Source organism: Aethalodelphis obliquidens, unplaced genomic scaffold (genome assembly GCF_003676395.1).
Source record: "Aethalodelphis obliquidens isolate GAN/ISIS:26980383/991018 unplaced genomic scaffold, ASM367639v1 scaffold100, whole genome shotgun sequence".
NCBI classification, from domain to species: domain Eukaryota; kingdom Metazoa; phylum Chordata; class Mammalia; order Artiodactyla; family Delphinidae; genus Aethalodelphis; species Aethalodelphis obliquidens.
This window is the reverse complement of record NW_020838044.1, coordinates 2,639,774-2,657,985: the sequence shown is the minus strand read 5'-3', so window position 1 is coordinate 2,657,985 and position 18,212 is coordinate 2,639,774. Positions and strand designations below refer to the sequence as shown.

The following is an 18,212-nucleotide window of genomic DNA, read 5'->3' as shown; positions in this document are numbered from 1 at the left end:
TGTCTGAAGCCAATGGTGCAGCACTGCTGGCTTCCTCTTGAACTCCAGCGTTGTCACTGTGCACCGAAGTCTCCTGCTGCAAACAGGGGAGTTGTTCTCCTGTACTGGAAACAGCTTCCAAAGCTCAGGAGCCCCTGTACAGGATAATGCAGGAACTAAAGGCAAACACTTTTTCCTTCTTAAGGATGCCTCCATTTTTTCCTCACAATCTGTACTACCAACCGAAGTGACTGGGCCTGAGTGTGCGTTCGTACCTATGAAACCGTCACGGTGCATGCACATCCAAGGCATGTGGAACCACAGGTCAAATAAGGCACAGATACCAAGTAATGGTTCTAATTACAAACGCTAGCTCTCAGGAACTCTTCATCCATTCAGAACTAAACCCATCACTGCATAACTCTGGTAAGAAGCCCCTGAAGATGGAGGAGCTCCTCAAATGTGTCAGGAAAGGCTTTATTAACATCATCATTAACATTTAAAAAGCAAGCGGAGCATTTCTCCTTCTTTTGGCAATTTGGTGCAAATGTTAAGAGCAAGATAAAGCAATTTCAAACTTTTCTTCAAATTAAAAATGAAACTAAGGCCAAACGTGATGGGTGAACAAAATAAATCAAAACTTAAATTTCAGCAACTCCGGCTCTTCAAACCAGCAAAGCCCCCGACTCGTGCACTGTGGTGAGGCTTACGGTGCTTGCCCCGGCTTCTTGCGTGCCAGCAAACAGCACCATTTCCTCATCAAGTTGAGGACTGAGAAGCAAACGATCCCCTTCACTGCAAACAAAGGGGGTCACAGTAACACTAGTGATCCTTCAGAATTGACACACTGTGATAGTCAAAATGATGGTCTCCCTGCTTCTTGCTCAAGACATACAAGATCTGAGCAGCAGCAAGTACCCCCTCAGCTGCAAACAAAGGGGTCAAAGGTTTGCCGTCAATTCACTTCCAGGCAGAAAAACATTTTCCTCAAAAGAAACAATTTATTTAGAATAAAACAAAAGCAGCTCAACTGTGAGCGCACGTTTGAGTGACAGCTACTTTTAAGCTGTGTGAGCCATAAAAAGGGTTTTTCTTTTCCAGAAATCTTGTGTACACAGCACAAAGCAAGGTCATTTTTTTTCCACTTAAAACACCGGCATTGGCATCACAATAGCAGATACACAACTTTAAGCTGCCATTTTAGTAAAATGCACAAATACTAAACAGATTAGCTTTCTTCCATCAAGAGGCCCATGTAAACTCCACATAAGCCACAACTTCTCTTCAAAAAGGTCCATTAGAGCTTTGAATTCCGTATCTTCATCCGTTGTTCACCAGTTTTGCTTGCGAGGGGGGGGGAGGGGAAAAAGGTTATTCAGTACAAACGTTTACAATATTAAAAATATATATATTTCCCCTATGCCATTATAGCTAAACATAACATTAACAAGACCTTCCTGGATAGTCCACCTTGACTTCAAAAAGCACCAATAATACCCACTGGCACAAACCTTGAAATGAATTTACTGTATGAATAGACAACAAGTAGAACAATAGGGTGGATTTTTTTTTAAAGACTGCAATTAAGTGAGGATTATAGGACTGAAAATATCCTTGGTACTCATGTAACTGAGTAAAACATATCAGAAAAAAGCAAGTTTACAATCAATTTATAATCAATATATTCTAAATATAACTTAAAAAATGAAACTATAAAAAGGTGGAGTTTAGTCAAACTTTTACCCCCTCTATTTTCATTCTGTAATTTATATGGAGCAATACAGACCTACTCCATTACTGTACAAAGGGGTCAAGATACAAAGCCTTTTAAAAATCCACCTTCATCTGTGTTACCAAAGACAGCAGCTGTTATTTTCTTTTAAGAAAACCCTCATACAAACAATCGCTAAACAGCCAAAGAACACTGTAGGACTTTTACTTTCCAACTCTGTTTACATCATACATGTAAAACTCTTCATTAAGCTAGACAGTTCACCGTGGTTACCTGAAATCATTTTCTCCCTTTAGGCACATCACTAAAACCAGAATGTTAAGAGGGTCAGCTCCATTTCTCTTCTTGTTCTCATACCTATCTCCTATCTCCAAACCAAACACTGTGGCAGAGACAGAATAAAAATGTCCAGAAATTCTCTCCAAAAATTTTTTCACAAAAAAGGTCATTAAGGCCCTCTTCTCAACAAGATTTCCTAGTTCTATTACCACAGTTTTTGGTGAGTGGGTCCTATAGGGAACCAAACTGCAGTTCAAGCTGTATCTGCAAATGAGCAATTTCACTGTCTGAAGAAAGTGGATTTAAAATCAAAAAGACAAAAAACAACACAAAAATTGTCAGTGAAAACCTGCTCATAAAATAGTTTTTAAATAAACCTAAACAAGTGACTCAGAAAGCAACACCCAACTTACTTTTACTATTGTACCTCAAATGATCTGAGTTAAGAAGGTCCAGAGTATACATATTACCTTCAAAATGTGACAAGAGCTTATACCAGCCAGAGGATGGACATTTTAAGATATAATCCTTAAAGGGAAAACTCTATCTACTCTCAGGTGAGAGTCAAAATATACATCTTAAACCAGGAATTTAAATTTTTTGCATGGAAAACTCTTTATAGGGATACCAGTTATAACCAACAAAATAATATAAAAAAATTGGCTAGGAGCTGAATGATTAATTTTTCATAAACTTTGAAGTTGTGATTAAAAATCTAAATTAGCTTGATGGTTTATTTTTTTTACCAGTAATACTTAATAAGTCATTTAATGATATCCTGAAGAAATTCTTTCCATTCATTTGAACTGAGTTCCAAAAAAATCAATTAAACAAATACATTTTTTTTAAGTAAAAGAAACAATTGGTTGTCACAAAGAACATCCAATGTTGAGATTATGAAATTCTGGCTAATGAGAATTAGAACCAGATAGTTTTAGACATTTGTTTTCATTACACTCTGAAGTTTTAAGTAGTTTACCAATATTATGAACCTGCACAACAGAACGAGCAACACAAATTAAGAGATTCATCTGAATGATGGCACTCTGCAGGTACACACTAAACTAAACATAGTTATAATACATACATTTAGAAATGGTATCAAGCCATTGTTTCAAAAACATTGAAGCACAAACTGCCCAGATCTAACAAAAGCCACAATGTCAGATTAAGGTTCAAACAAACATGGAGCAAAACCCACAGTACTGTGCTCTTCGGTAAGCTGTCACATCAACTTAAAAAAAAAACAAAAACCACACACACTTTGGATTAGAGTAAAATTAGATGTCATGGACTTCACTCCCTAAAAGAGTAAAATTATTTGTCCAGCCATCTTATCAAAAGATATTCAAAAGTTAATGGTTAGTGAGATTATTTAAACTGGAAAAAATGTATCTAGCCACAAATTGTACTTTGACCCCACTTATGCACAGACTGCACACTTGCATAAGTTTCTGAACAGGTGTCTACTCCACATTAGCATGTCAAGCAAAGCCTTTTAAAAGCAAAAAGGACCAAAAGTCTTAATTGTAGGATTTCAGGTATTTTCCCTACAGGCACACCAAGGACCTTTGTGCTCAGAGCCTAGTATCTTCCTTCTCTCAAAATGGCTAGTTTTTCCAGTTTAAAAACAAAAAATACAAAAACTTCCAAACTTAAAAAGAAAATTTACAAATGCATAGTGAAAACCAAAAAGGATGACACAGAGTGATGAGGCTTTCATGCTGACATGCATTAGACACCTGTCATAACGGACAATTAAAAATTACATGACGTTTCCCTGGGTTATTATTGGTGCTATTTCAAAACTATCAGCTTTGATAACAGAAAGAAAACAGTTGGGTTCTGCCAGGCTTTCAAGAAGTCACTTACACAGACTAGAAACACGACCATGATCCAAAGGTCCTCAAGTTTCTAATCATAATTAAATATCAAAGGCCTTAGCTAAAGTCCTCAACATTTAAATCACAGGGGAAAATATACCTACAAATGACCTGAGAAACTAGGGGGGGGGGTGATGGGGGTAGATGAAAAAAAAAGACAAACAAGGAAAACACCCATTACTGTTAAGCAGCAAAAACCCTTGTTAAGAACCAGAAGTTGATATAATCTTCAGTTTTGGAAAAAAACTGTCAGGATGGGCTAAATTATTTTGTATTCATTCCAGGTGTCTGAGAAAATAAACCACTAAAAAAGAGTTTTCCTAAACTGACATTTCAATTTTCTGTGGTTGGACACCAGTGAAAATATAAACACAAAATTTCAAAGATATTCAAAGTATTTTCAATAATGTAATGTCACTGCTAGCGTTTAAATATGAAAATAAAAATACAAGCAAAATTTGGAGAGTATGTCAAAGGCATTTCACGATGACATATGGCTGATTAATGCCCACTGAAACAAAAGATGACTTATGAGCCTGCAGACAACTCTTCTTTCTATTATTGAAATCAGAAATTTGAATGGATACAAAAATAAAAACTCATCTCTGATGAAAAACACAAGTTTTGAAATATGCACAATTAAATTAGAACTGTACCTGCTACATCTCTCTGAAAAAGTCAGTGAAACCACCACCACACACCAACAACTGACCAAAGAATTCTGATTTTAAAAGCACCTACTCACTTCCTGCATACTAGTGTAAGCATAAGACATATGTGGTTTGTAACATACTCCTCAATTTTTACTGAACAGTTACTGCTACAAACCAAAAGTGCATATACAGGATACAGAACTCAAGAGCCAATGATAAAAATGTGTATGTTAAAGCAAACTCTCTGGGAATAAACCACGTATTTTAAGAGAAATACTCAAATACCTGAATAAAATAATCACAATGCTATATGATTTACCAGCTTATACTAATGAGATTCCTGATCAAATTTCAGCCACACAAACATTTCTGGTACAGGAATTATTTACCTACATACCAATCAAGCCATTTTCAGGTGTATATTATCATCTTTATATAGTCAGTGGGCTCTTTGTTTTCCAAATTGACTTTTCAAATTTCTGGTTTTGTAACTTGGAGGATTTTTTTAAGCTTAAGCTTAAAAAAGAAAAAACTGCAGAAAAAGAGGAAAAAAGTTACTCATAAGAGTGGGAACTCCTAATTAAAGTAAATCCATTTGCCTGCTACCTTTAGGGCATCCCTTTCACTTAAAATAATAGCTAAACTCTCCTGACTTCTATTTTAAAGAGGTTTATAAAAATATAAAAAAGAAGAAAGCTACAACTAAACAACTAATTAAAAAGAAAATTTCATCCAATGCTGTATCCCATCACACATCACAAAACAGGAACCATGTCAAAGTACTAAATACAAGTTACATATGGACTTTAAGACGCACCACGGACAATGATCATGACCAGGTAATCTTCTTCAGATTTGGCCAGTGCCTTGGCAGGGGAATCCAGGAACTGCTGGGAGAACTCACAGGGTGGGAAGGCATGAAGGACTCCGGTGTTTTCCTTGTCTTTGTTGCCCCCCACAGGGAGGCTGATCACCCCGGCGGCCTGCTTTTGCTTTAAATAGGACACGAGGTTCCTAAGTGGCCTCTGAGTAGAGGTGGCAGTGTCTGAGGTGGCCGAAGAAGAGGAGGACCTGCTATCAGAACTTCCAGGCACAGCCAGAAGAATAGCATAACCATTGGGCCCTGCCACTTTGATGCGTCGAGTTACTTCATCCAACTTGGGCTGGTCCAAACGAAGACGCTGAGTGATTTTGAGCTGGGCCACTTTGCCTCCAGTTGAGCCCTCCACAAGAAGACTACTAGCCACCTGGAGGTCACCCTGCAACAGATGCATGTTGGAAGGAAAGTTGCTGTTCTTCAACAGAAGCATGCCCTGCCAGGCCAAACAGAGTTTGGGAGAGGCTGCTGCTGCAGGGGCTGTCCCACCATCCTGTTTCTGGGAAGGGGACTTCAGCTTCGATGAAGCAGTGCTGGTGCTGGGTGCACTCCCATCAGACCGGTCTTCTTTTTTCAGAGGGCTTTTTCCCTCAGTGGAAGCAGCTGTCCGGTGCTTCCTATCCCGTTCAGCTGATGCAGAGTTTTTACGGTCTCGCTTGTCACCCTGGCTCTTCTCCAAACTACCTCGCCGGTCTCTGATTGGAGAGGGCCTTTCCAAGAGAAGACGGGAAGATCGATCATTGTCACTGTTGTAGCGATCCCGGCTACTGCTCAATTCTGGGCTGCGGTCAGGAGAAGGTGCACAATGACGTTTTCGTGGACGGTCACTCTCCGGGGACCTATCCAGATGCCGTCCCCCGCTCTCCTCAGGCAGCCTTCGCTTCCTAGGTTGGTCTCTGCTGCTGGGCAGATCTCGATCACCTCTGTCCCGGTCCAAGGACCAGCCATCCCGCCTGCGATCCAAGCTATCCAGTGGCTCATAAGCAGGCACAGCAGTAGCTGCAGTCCGAGTGCTGCGTTCACGAACTGGGGGCGGCGGTGGCACCCAATCGGAGTCAGGATAAAGGTCCCTATCACGATCTCTGTATAGTAACGGTGGTGTCCTGTCCCGAGCACCCCTCAAAGGGTCAGGTGCCCGGTGTCCAAAAGCATCTGTCACCAGTTCATAATGAGTTAAGGGCAGAGGCTGCAGATATTGCTGCTGGTAACGATGTTCTGTGTCTGCAAAGTCTACTCTAAGGCGACGATCTGGGCCACCAAGTGGGAAGCCCCGCATATGGGTCCAGGCAGCATGAGCTGCATCCAGGCTTTCGTACTGGATATACGCCCAACTATCACCTTTGCGGTAGTCAATGGTGCGTATGGTGCCAAATCGGTCAAACTCCCGTGCCAGGGCAGCAAGAGGCACCCAAGGACCCAGGCCACCTACCCAGAGGCGGGTGGTGGGTGTAGCTTTGCCATAACCAATTTTTATAGGATTCCGAATTATAATTTTGCCAGACATTGCTAGTTTGGCCCGGTGAGACATGTCTAGGTTCTCAAATTTGAGAAAACCATAGGTACTGGTCTGGCCCCGAGAAGGCCTCTTGATATCTACTTCTGTGATGACTCCGAAACGATCAAAAGCCCTTCTTAGATCACTCTCTGTCACAGTGATGTCTAGGTTGCCCAAGAAAAGCGTCCGGTTAGCGCGCTGATCATCCTCGGGTGAGATCTCATCCACTTCTCTGAAAGGAGCAGCACCTGCTCCAGCTCCCACCCTTGGCTCCAGACTGTAGGCTGGGCGTACTCTCTCATAGAACGAGTAGTCTCGCTCCCTCTCCAGGTCTCGGGGCAATGGTGGCGGAGGTGGAGGGGGCAGGCGGCCAAGAGCCAACTGCTGCAACCGGTAGTCTCTGTATCCCAAGGCTGCGCCACCAGGGGAAAGTGATCTCTGGCCTCCACCACCTCCTCCAGGGGGGTGCCGGTGACCACCTACAGAGGACCCGACAACACTGGCTGACGGAGGATAAGAATCTTTGTCTAAAGGGGAGCGGCTGCGGCGCCGGCTCACATACACAGCTTCTATCTTCAGGGGCCGGTCATAGAGCACTAGACGGCCTCTGGCATGCTTGGCCGCCCGCGCGTCCTCTGGCCGCCGGAAGTTCACAAAGGCTACTCGCTCATCCCCGCTGCCAGAACCCGAGAGATGACTGATTTTGACACTTACATCACCGAAGCGTTTGAACTCGTGAAACAGTCCGTCCTCCACCGCTTCGTCACTCAGCTGAGACCCCAACTCGCTTATCTTCAATGTCTTGTATTCCCCGCCGTCCCCGCCGCCAGGAGCTGAAGAGGCGGCCCCAGAGGAACGTGACTCCCCGCCTCCACCCCGGGAGCTGCTGCGCGACTCGCCCCCGCCCGAGGAATTTTTGGTGCTTGGGGAGCTGTAACTATGCAAGCGGCTACTGGAGCTGCCCCCACCGGTGTCGTACTCGCGGCTACCACCTCGGCTGCTAGACTTGTCCAGATGAAGGCTGCGCCGCGACCCGCCGCCGCCGTCGGTCTTTCCACTGCTGCTTCCATTGCTGCCACCAGAGCCCCCTAACTTCTTGCTCCGCTCCCCGCGGGGAGTCGAGTCCTCACCACCACGGGAGCGTTTCGGCTTGACTGGGGAGCGCTCTTTTCCCTTCATTGTAGCGGGTCGTCGGAGGTCTTCTCCGCGAAACTGACTAACCCGCCGCCCCGCGCTCGTTTCACACAGCGGAACCGCACGCCGCCATCTTGGACTCCGCCGCGGCAGAGGTTCCCGCCCCGCAGTCTTCATTGGTCAATTAGCTCCTCTCTTCTACAGTCTCATTGGGAAAACTATTTGTCTGTCTTTACATCTCCCCGCGCTCCGGGAAGGCGCCCGCCCGACCACTGTTATTGGGTTCCCAACGCCCTAGTCAGAGTACCTCATTGGTTCTAGTCGTTGTCCGTCTTAACGGTTCCTCGCGCCAGACTGTAGCTCCGCCCCCCGCACTCTATGGTCACCTGACCCGAAGTCTGGAGGCGTTGATTGGACAAAAAGTCTGCCCTGTAACGGTACTTCTTGCGCGGTGGAAGCGGTGATCCCACCTCCTCATCCCTTTCATTGGTTTACGACCCCGTCCTTTAGCCTACTATTTGGGAAGTCGGGCCATATGTTCTAGCATTTTTTTCTGAGAGGCCGGGTCACTGCGATCTCGCGAGAGAGGCAGAGTGTGAGACAGAGAGAGAGAGAAAAAGGGAGGGGGAGGGTTCCCTCCTTCTACCCACTTCTTCCAACTCCTCCGGCGGCTGAAAGAAGTTTAAATCTGATTGGACGTTGACGAGGAAATTGATAGGCCGAAATAACTGTCCATCACTCGCTTAAAGGGGTAGGCCCCTACACTGAGGAGGCTGCCTGAAGGTGAAAGAGTAGAATACGCGCTTGCTCTGCGACGTCAGTTAGACGTCGCGAGACGGTGACCATAAACCAGATCCGCCTCCCCACGCTTTCTGCGTTCTCCTCTCCAACATTTGTTCGGTCCCGCTGCGTACTTGGTTGTGCTTTGGTCCTCGGGCCTCAGAACTTCTGGGCTTCCTACTTCCTACCTGTGTGGGACAAGGGTCTGGGCAGGCTCTCCGGCTGTCGGGACCCACGAACCCTTCAGGAAGCCGTCGCGGGGCGCCCACCGGACACCATCTTAGCCCCTCTGGCCTCTGCGGGAACAGCCTGAAAAAGCCCCACCCCACCCTACCCCACCCCCATGCGCCAGAAAGCGCTCAGGGGCCCGCGGGGCAGGTGGGCGGGGCCGGGAGTTCACAGTTCACAAAGCGCCGGCTCACACTAACGTCAGGGGCAGGGCGGCGGCAGTTTTGGGCTCTTGGGGACCCGCAGCCAGGACGCAGCGGAGCTGGGGCGCAGCCCTGGCTCGGGAGCCGGCCTTCCTCTGCGTGTTCCGTTTTCGCCTGAGTGCCCCCGGGCAACCCAGGAGAGTCACTGATGCTTCCAGTTTCGCCGCCCGCGGGCGGGGTGGGGACTGTCAGGCCAGGGCGGAGGGGTCAGGGCTTCCTGTTTTGTGTTGCAAATTTACGTGGATTTGGGGTTTTGTAGTTCCGTAATAGAGCTGCGTTTGTTTTTCATATGTAGTATCCCTCCCTGTTGAATAATCGAGTGCAATTTACGCTCCATGCAGATGTGTCGCGTTTTTTTCTGTGGCTTCTTGTACGTCACCCCACCCCGGGTTAGTCTATACTAGAACCCAGTAGAACAGCCACCTTTCTGTCTGTAAACCCATCTCTTTTAGTTCTTTCAATCGTTAACCGCTTTAAAACCCAACTTTCTTTCCACAGATCTTCATCGTGTCAGACGATAAAGCACTTGCGCGAGGTGCCGGAGACCAAGATGATAACAGGTACCGCCTCTGTCCGGCTGCCCACCGTCTGGTGAAGGGAGGTAGTGCTGAGTTCATCACAGGGGTTAGGTTTCTGCAGTCCTCCCCGATATCCTCCGGGCAGAGGTTAAGAGGATTCTTGTATTGATCCTCTCAACCACACCTCTCAAGATCCTATCTGTAAGGAGAGAATGTGAGATGTTTTTTAAAGGCATTTTTCAAGGTAACAGGGTCCCCCAAACTGAAACCTAAACTTGAAACTTTTAAGATTAGGGACTGCAACCTGTTTACCCCAGCCTTAGCCATCCTTCTTTTTATTAAGTAATCTTGAGGAAGGTGAAGATATGAGCCTTTTGTCTCTTGATTACATCAAAAAATTTGAAAGAAGCCCAGTATGTAAAAGCATATCTATGATATTGTATTGTGTAGACATAGTCATTGTATTAAAACCAGGTAGTGAAATAACTTCATGAGACATAGTACGATGTGTATAATATGCTACCATTTGTGGTTTTAAAAAATGATATACCTGTATATGTGTTTGTACATTTTTTAATATATATTCATAGAAACTTAATTGAGAATACTTAGAAGTTGTTACTGAGATCATGCTAAGGAGGGGCTAGGTGGAAAAAGACAAGTTTTCATTCTATACCTTTATGCATTATTAAAAGAAAACTTTTGTTTACCATGTGCATGCTATTGCTGTTTCATTGTTTTCAAAATAGCAATTTTTTTAGCTTTCCTTAAAAAACTTTTTATGGAAAAACTAAAAAATATACAAAAGTAGAATGCTATAAAGAATTCTCTTGTGCCCAACACCCAATTTCAACAGTTTTCAAATCATGTCAATCTTGTTTCATCTACACTGTCCTCTTGCTCTTCCCCCTCTTCATTATTTTATCTGCCCCTGACATGGAATCAGCCATTTCTCCTAGGGGTTCTGGTTCCTTTTAGTGGGAAATGATACTTACAGATAGAAATCTGGATGCTAGGGAATTAAAAAAAACACATTATTCAAAAGAAAAAACTTTGCATAGTTAGGAGGTTTCAGTTTTCATCTGTTTCAAGGTTATAGTAACACAACACAAAGTTGAAGTTAAGCCATTATCTGATTACTTTAATCAGTGTTATAGCCAATCCAAATAAATCAGGTTCCATCCAAGGTGACTATTTTTGGCCTAAATTGACCTGCTTAGATGACTCACTGATCAAAAAAAAAAAAAAAAAAAAAGGACCAAATAAGTATAGTTTCCCAAATCTCATCATAGGGACTGAGGGAGCACAAGAATTGAGGGAGAGAAGTCAGAGAGCAATACCAGTATGTGTGGCAGTGCCTGAGGCTCTGCTAGGCTTAGTGGCTTGCCATTTGAAATACTAGGGAACTTGATGGAAGATACTGCCCACATGTGGCTGCAGTAGGAAGGTTTATCTAAGGGGTGGGGAGCTGACAGCCTGTCTGGTATCAAGAGGACTGGTAAGTTTAATGGGTAGACAGAAAAGGACTGGATTCCATTATCAATAACAGAGCCAAAATATAGCCTGTGGGGTGTGTGTGCGTGTGTGTGTGTGTGTGTGTGTGTGTGTGTGTGTGTGTGTGTCGGTAGGACAGAACTGAATAATGATATGTTGATCCAAGATGTACTTAAAATAAGTAATTTATTTTGTTTTCATTTTCTCTGTGTTTTTTAAAGTATGAAGTGGCTTAGTGAGGTTATATCAGCCTATGTTCACACATGCACTTTAGAGAGAGCTGAGAGAGGATAAAAGTGACCCATGGTTTAGAGGGCCAAGACTTTAAACACTTTTTCTTGTGTTGGTGAGCGAGTTGTTGAGGTCCAGTCCAGGCTTTCATCTGGTCTCCTTGTGATCTATGGCCAGATTTGTGAGGATAACTGACTGTGAGAAGGATCTTTCAGCGGTCATGAAAACAGAGTTAAGCTACCAAGCTATCATAGCAGCATGTTGATCTCTCCTTTTAGTGCCTGTCGAAAACGAAGAAATAGTGTTGAGGAAAAGCTGCCATTGCCCATTGTGGTGTCAGTGTTGGCCCCTTGGAGCTGTACAACTCAAAGGCCCTAGAGGACGCACCCAGCAGGAGATTGGCCACAACTAGCTGTCTAAATGCAGTGCTTTCTCCATCTCCTTTAAAATCAGTTTTAGATTAAAAAGGAAAGCAAAATAAAAGTTATGTGCATGGAAGAAAGCTGTGCAATTAAAAGGTATCAATATGTTTTCAATCAAATGTGTTCTTTCCACCCTCTTCCTTCCTAGGTTTTACTGTTTGTGTATCCTCAGTACATACAGAGACAGTTATGACTGCAATATGAAATTTATCTTGGGAGCCGAGAGCCCTTTGATTTCCCTGACAGATACAGAAAGGCCTGAAGCTGGGAATTTTAAAAAAAAATTTTCCCACTCACAGTAGTGGATTAAAATTTTCTGCTTCATTTTCTTTCATAAAGTGAGTGGTTTCCTAACAGTAAGGTTTGTTTTGTTTGCTCTGCAGAAAAAGTGTGTATTTTACCCATAGACATATATGAAATCCCTAAAATAGCGAACAATCATTTGGGACACAGTTTGCATTATAAAGTCACTTATTTGTGGTTTGTAGAATTTTTAAAAACAGCTTTATTAAGATATAATTTACATACCATAAAATTCACCCATTTAAAGCATACAGTTCAGTGGTGTTTAGTATACTTAAAAAGCTGTGCATGTGGTTCATCCTTTAACATTGTTACAGAAAGCCTCTGTTATAATTTCTCCTACATGACTAAACCCTAATACAATTATCTCTTTCATTTATTTAGACATAGGGCAGTGTCTAAGAGCATGAACTCTGGAAACAGCCAGCCTGGATTAAATCCTAGCTCTGCTGTGGGTCTCAAGAGTTACTGTTAATCTCTCTGGGCCTTTATTTTCTCATCTGTAAAATGGGAATAATCATAGAACCTCTTTACTGGGAAGATTAAATGGGTTAAAACACACTGTTGACCCTCAGTATCCACAGGTTCTGCATCCTTGGATTCAACCAACCGTGGGTCACCTGACTGTATTAAGAGCTTAGAAGATGTCTAGTGGTGGTGTAGTGTATAAGACTCCACGCTCCCAAAGCAGGGGCCCAGGTTTGATCCCTAGTCAGGGAACTAGATCCCACATGCGTGCAGCAACTAAGGAGCCTGCCTGCCACAAGTAAGACTCAGTGCAACCAAATAAATAAAGATTTTTAAAAAATTATTACTCTAAAAAAAAAAAAAGAACAGTGCCCAGTACACAGTAAGCATGTATTGCTATTGCTAGTATCTTTTCTCTCTGAACTTGAGTACACAGAATTGGATTAATCATAATCCTTAGTTCATGACACATAATTATCAATGGTCCGTCCATGGGCCTTTAAACTTTTCATTTACTTATCAAGAACATAGTGAATACCCATGAACCTATCATTCAATGCAAGAAAAAGACAGTTATCAATAATTTACACCTACATAAATGTTTCTCCCTTACCCACTGCCTACCCTCATAGATGGCTACTATCCTGAATCTGGTATTTAGAAATCCCTTGTTTTGTTTTAAGAACTTAAAAAATTTTTAATGGAATTTAAAATTTTTTAAAGTAATTTTAAAATCCCTGTCATGAGGTTTGGGGAAAAATATATATATATGAATTCTTTAAAATTCCTTAATATATATGTATGTGTGTATGCATGGGCGCTCATGCACATGCACACACATCACCTTAAAAATATGTTATTTTCGTTTTGCTTATTTTGTAACTTTATACTAATTTGTATTTGTAGTCTTCCTGAGACTTGCATTTTTCATTCATAATGTTACTATGACTCTTCCATATTATCAGAAAACTTTCAAGGAATGGATCATTTCCTTCTATTTTGATGCCCTGCAATTCTTACGCTACCACACAATCTAATATGGCTTTTCAAATTCCAGTCATCAAATAACCATTCCAGTCACCCAAAAGGGCAGATGATGGGAGGAACAACAGCATGTCCTCCTCCTCTTAAGACACTACCTGGAAGTAACACACTAAAATTCTATCTCACTCGCCAGAAGGTAGACCTCTGGCCACACTTAGCAAGGAAAGCCGGGAAGTATATTCCGTATGTACTTTAGCCCAGCTAAAAATCAGGGGTCTTATTTCTAAGGAAAAGGGGGAGAACAGGCATTGGGGTCACCAACGGTCTCTTCCACAACTACCTACTGGGTAAATTACATGACACAATGCATGGAAAGCTCAAGGTACTTAGCAAGGTTCAATTAAAACTGTCATTTCATGATTTCACTTACATTATCCAATTTGATCTTCACAGCAATCATATGAGTTAGGGAAAATATGATTATCTTAATTGCAGATTGGGAAACTGGTTCAAGAGGCTAAATACAGTTGTTGCTGGTGGTGGTACTTTTTGTTTGTTTTGTTTTAAAGAAAGTCCAAGGGAAAGGAGCAGTAGTAGCCCCATTCTGGAGTCCTGGCTTCTCTCGACAAAATCTACCTTCCACAAAGTCCTGTAATTCTATGTTCTGTGACTTTCTGAATCTGGCACATAAGTCTGCAAGGTGGGGGACAGAACTTAAGTCCACTAACTAAGTCCCACTGCGGGACGCTTTCCACTGTACCCCATATGAACCAGGTTCTTGAAAATGACATGCATCGTTCTCCAGCAGCAGCCTCTCCTTCCCACAGGTTGAAATCTGAACAAGTACATCGGATTACATAATTCACGAATAGATAATAAAAATAGAAGCCAGACTTTACTGAGCGTGTACTACATACCAGGCATTCTGCAAAAACTTTCCTTGCATTGGCTTGCTTCACCCTCACAACAACCCAAGGAGATAGGCAGGCTTATAATCCCTCCCTTTTTTTTATCGGGTAAGGAAACTGAGGCTTAGAGATCCAATATATTTTACAAATATTTAAGAAGAATAAAATGTGTAGGTTTGGTTTTTTTCCCAGTCTGTGAAAGCGTTTGATTTGAAGTCATCCCTACATATTAGGGGTGACACTAGAAGGCTGATTGCCTCCCCAATATCCATTCTCCCCTTCTATGTTGTGAACAGATACAATACGTTGACAGGGAAAATTGTAACAAAAAATTTTACAACAAATGACATAGACAATTCCTTAGCTCACTAACATAGTGGGAAAATATATAGTAACTGTGTTAGTATCTGCCTACTTTAAGAATGGTGTTTTAACCTCAGCAGTTTATAGCAACTGGAAGAGAGTATTTCGTTTGATTGTAGTCAATTTAGAGGCAAAAATTAGCTGACTTGCAAAGGAGATGGGAACTCACAGACTCTCAATTATTGGACAAAACTTCTAAAGTCAGAGGCAATCAAAGCTTTATTTGCTGCTCCTTATTGGGTATTAGGCAAAATCCTCTTGCTGCTCCCATGTCGGGTGGAGATTCCAATTTAAGGAGTTCTGGATGGTGTGTTGTATGTAGTCTTCCTGTATCTTTCATGTCGAATTCCATCCACTTATAAACACTGGTGAGGTTATAAAGTTAATAGAATATGACAAAAAGTTGTAGATTCTATATTTTCTGGTGTGTTTAGTACCTAAAATTTCTCACACAAATGCAATTAAGTTCTGAGATCTCACAAGCTATCTCTGTGAGCCCACTATTAGCAAGAAGAAACCAGCTTTGGGGAAACCCAGCCCCTCAACACAACTGTAAATAACCTAGTAGAAGAAATGGATTTCTGCAAATATTTGCACATGTTTGTGCATGACCATAGACAGTATTTCCATGACATTTTAAAAATTATGAGCTCCTTTAACTAATCAATCAATTAATCAATCTTTTTAAAAGCATGTTCTATGTGCCCAGCGTAGTGAAAATACAGGGAGAAATTGTATGACATGATCCCTACCCAGAATTTCCTTGGATGAGGATAAAAATCAGGTACACTTAGGGCTTCCCTGGTGGCGCAGTGGTTGAGAGTCCGCCTGCCGATCCAGGGGACACGGGTTTGTGCCCCGGTCCGGGAGGATCCCACATGCCGCGGAGCGGCTAGGCCCGTGAGCCACGACCGCTGAGCCTGCGCGTCCGGAGCCTGTGCTCCGCAATGGGAGAGGCCACAACAGTGAGAGGCCCGCGTACCGCAAAAAAAAAAAAAAAATCAGGTACACTTAAAATTAGTCACTGAATTATTAAAATATAAAAAATTTAAAGTTAAGTATAAAAGTTTAGTTATAAGAGAACTCAGTGTGGGCTGGAGTAGTCAGGGGAATTATACGTGTTCATTGTAAAATTCCAGACGACATAGAATGCACAGGGTAGAATTGTATGTTCCAAGCAAAGTTTCATAAGGGTGTGACCCTAAATTTCCTTACTGTGAACATGTCACTTAAACTTTGTAAATTGAAGCTATTGTGAGGAAATGAGAGAGTATGTAAAATATGAGAATGAGAGCAATTATTATGGGTGAGTTATGAGATAGTGTTTAAGCTCTAAAGACCCCAGAGGCTTGGGGACAGGATGAGACAGCTTATAACTACTGTAATTGGGGATAGAATGAATGGACACCTGTTTGAGGTGTTTTCAAATATGTAGAAGAAATTCTTTTTTTTTTTTTTAGAAGAAATTCTTGCATACAGTTGAGGGTGAAGATGATCTCTGTGACACTTCCCAGCTTTGAAATTCCCAGATGCCTGGAAACAAATCTATAGTCCCATAGGGTAAAAGCAGACCCCAAAGAACATGGTTACAGGCAGGGGCTCTCTTTGGATCCTAATGACAGATGCTCCAGAGAGCATCTCTAATCTGAGGACAAAAGCTTCTATACAATGATTTGCTTGAATGAATTGAGGTAAGAGCAGACCACCCCTTTCTACACCCCCAATCCCTCAGGTGCAGAGAGAAGATTTCCGGTGAAGTGGATGGTACCTGTGTATTATTACAAACCCAGCTCTGTGTGGGTTCAGCTGCTTTGTAGAAGAGGGACTTGATCTAGACCAATGAGGATGAATTCTTGTCATCATCTCTTCCACCACCATTACCAAATAGCCATCATCCTAGACCACTTCAATAGCCTTTTAAACAGTCCACCTAGATCCACCCTGGCCCGCCTCCAATCAGTTGTCCACTCAGCAGCTTGAATGATCTTTCCAAAACACAAATCGATGGTTTCCATTGCTCCTCAAATAAAGACTAGAATTCCTAACATGGCCTATAATGTCCTATATGGTTTGGCCCTTTATACCATTCTAGCCTCATCTTGCTCCCCATCCCCCATTGGCCTTCTTTCTGTCCCACACACTCACGGAACTCCCTCCCATCCCAGGGCATATGCTCTTCTCCACTCTCATCACCGGGTGAACTCCTATTCATACTTCAGGGATCATTTCCAGGTTACCTCCTCAGAGCAGCCTTACCTGACCAGACTGAAGTCCCCTATTATAGGCTCTCACTTGCCATGTAGTGTGCCTCTCCTTCATTGCACGGTCACAATTGCAATTTTACTGTTGTAAATATTCGATTTACAATTTAGTGCGTTTGAGTTATGTCTTTTTCTCCCCCCAGTTCTTCATAAGGACAGTCCTGTGTGTCCCGTTACTTACCATATTATCCACAGTTCTCAGCACACCGTCAGGCACATAACTGACACAAACAATTTTTGTTCAGTGAATGAACATACATAATCTATATCAGTATTTCCCAGTATCCCATAAAATGGTCCCAAGAAGAAAAAAATGAGTTTAGAAAACACTTTATACTGTATTATCCAAGCCTCCGACCCTGCCCCCATGCATCTTTGCATATAAAAGACTGGCAAAGAAAGAAAAAAAAAAAAAAGGACTCTCTCAAATCCTGCAGTAAAGAAGCCTTCATTTTAATATGACCCAGAATGTAAACCAGGGTTCCCTAGGATGTACTCTGGGCAATGTTTCCACTCAAGGGAGACAGCCTAGCTGCCGGAGCTAGTGCTGTTTTTGGTACAGCAAATGGTAAGAAGAGTTTAAGTGTTTCCTAAGAGGAATTTCCCAGGAGTTAAACTGCCCTGGGAATCCCGGCAAGGCTAGGATTTAGGATTTGAAAAATGGAGCCACAAATACACATGAGCTCTACTAATAGAATCTGCCCCATTAGCTGAAGAATGGACCCTACTCGGCACAGTTTGTAGCATAATAAATACGTGCTCAAAGAATGAATGGAGAGAGAAATTATCTGTGGTGATAACCCCTCAGCTAGTGGTCCCATTTTTTCTTAGGAAAGATAACTGTATGGTTAAGCTTAAAATTCAAGTGTGAGTGAAAGATTTTTAAGCTTTGATGGTTAATGTATGGGCATTTTAACTAGCTACTTAGTGAAGACTGTGGCATAATAAACTTCAGGGTTCACAGGAGCTCACCCAGTTACAGGATGTAAAGAGGTACCACTAACACTCGGAAGGTAA

At 42.6% G+C, this 18,212-nt stretch overlaps 1 protein-coding gene across 1 annotated transcript; it reads right to left on the bottom strand.

Moving 5' to 3' along the window:
- Positions 1–956: 956 nt before the first annotated feature.
- Positions 957–8,316, bottom strand: RBM15 (RNA binding motif protein 15). Its single transcript, XM_027096208.1, has 2 exons — positions 5,344–8,316; positions 957–1,322 (listed from the first exon to the last, which is right to left on the bottom strand). The coding sequence occupies exons 1-2, from the start codon at positions 8,207–8,209 to the stop codon at positions 1,300–1,302; spliced, it is 2,889 nt and encodes a 962-aa protein (XP_026952009.1). The 5' UTR covers positions 8,210–8,316; the 3' UTR covers positions 957–1,299.
- Between the last annotated feature and the right edge of the window lie 9,896 nt (positions 8,317–18,212).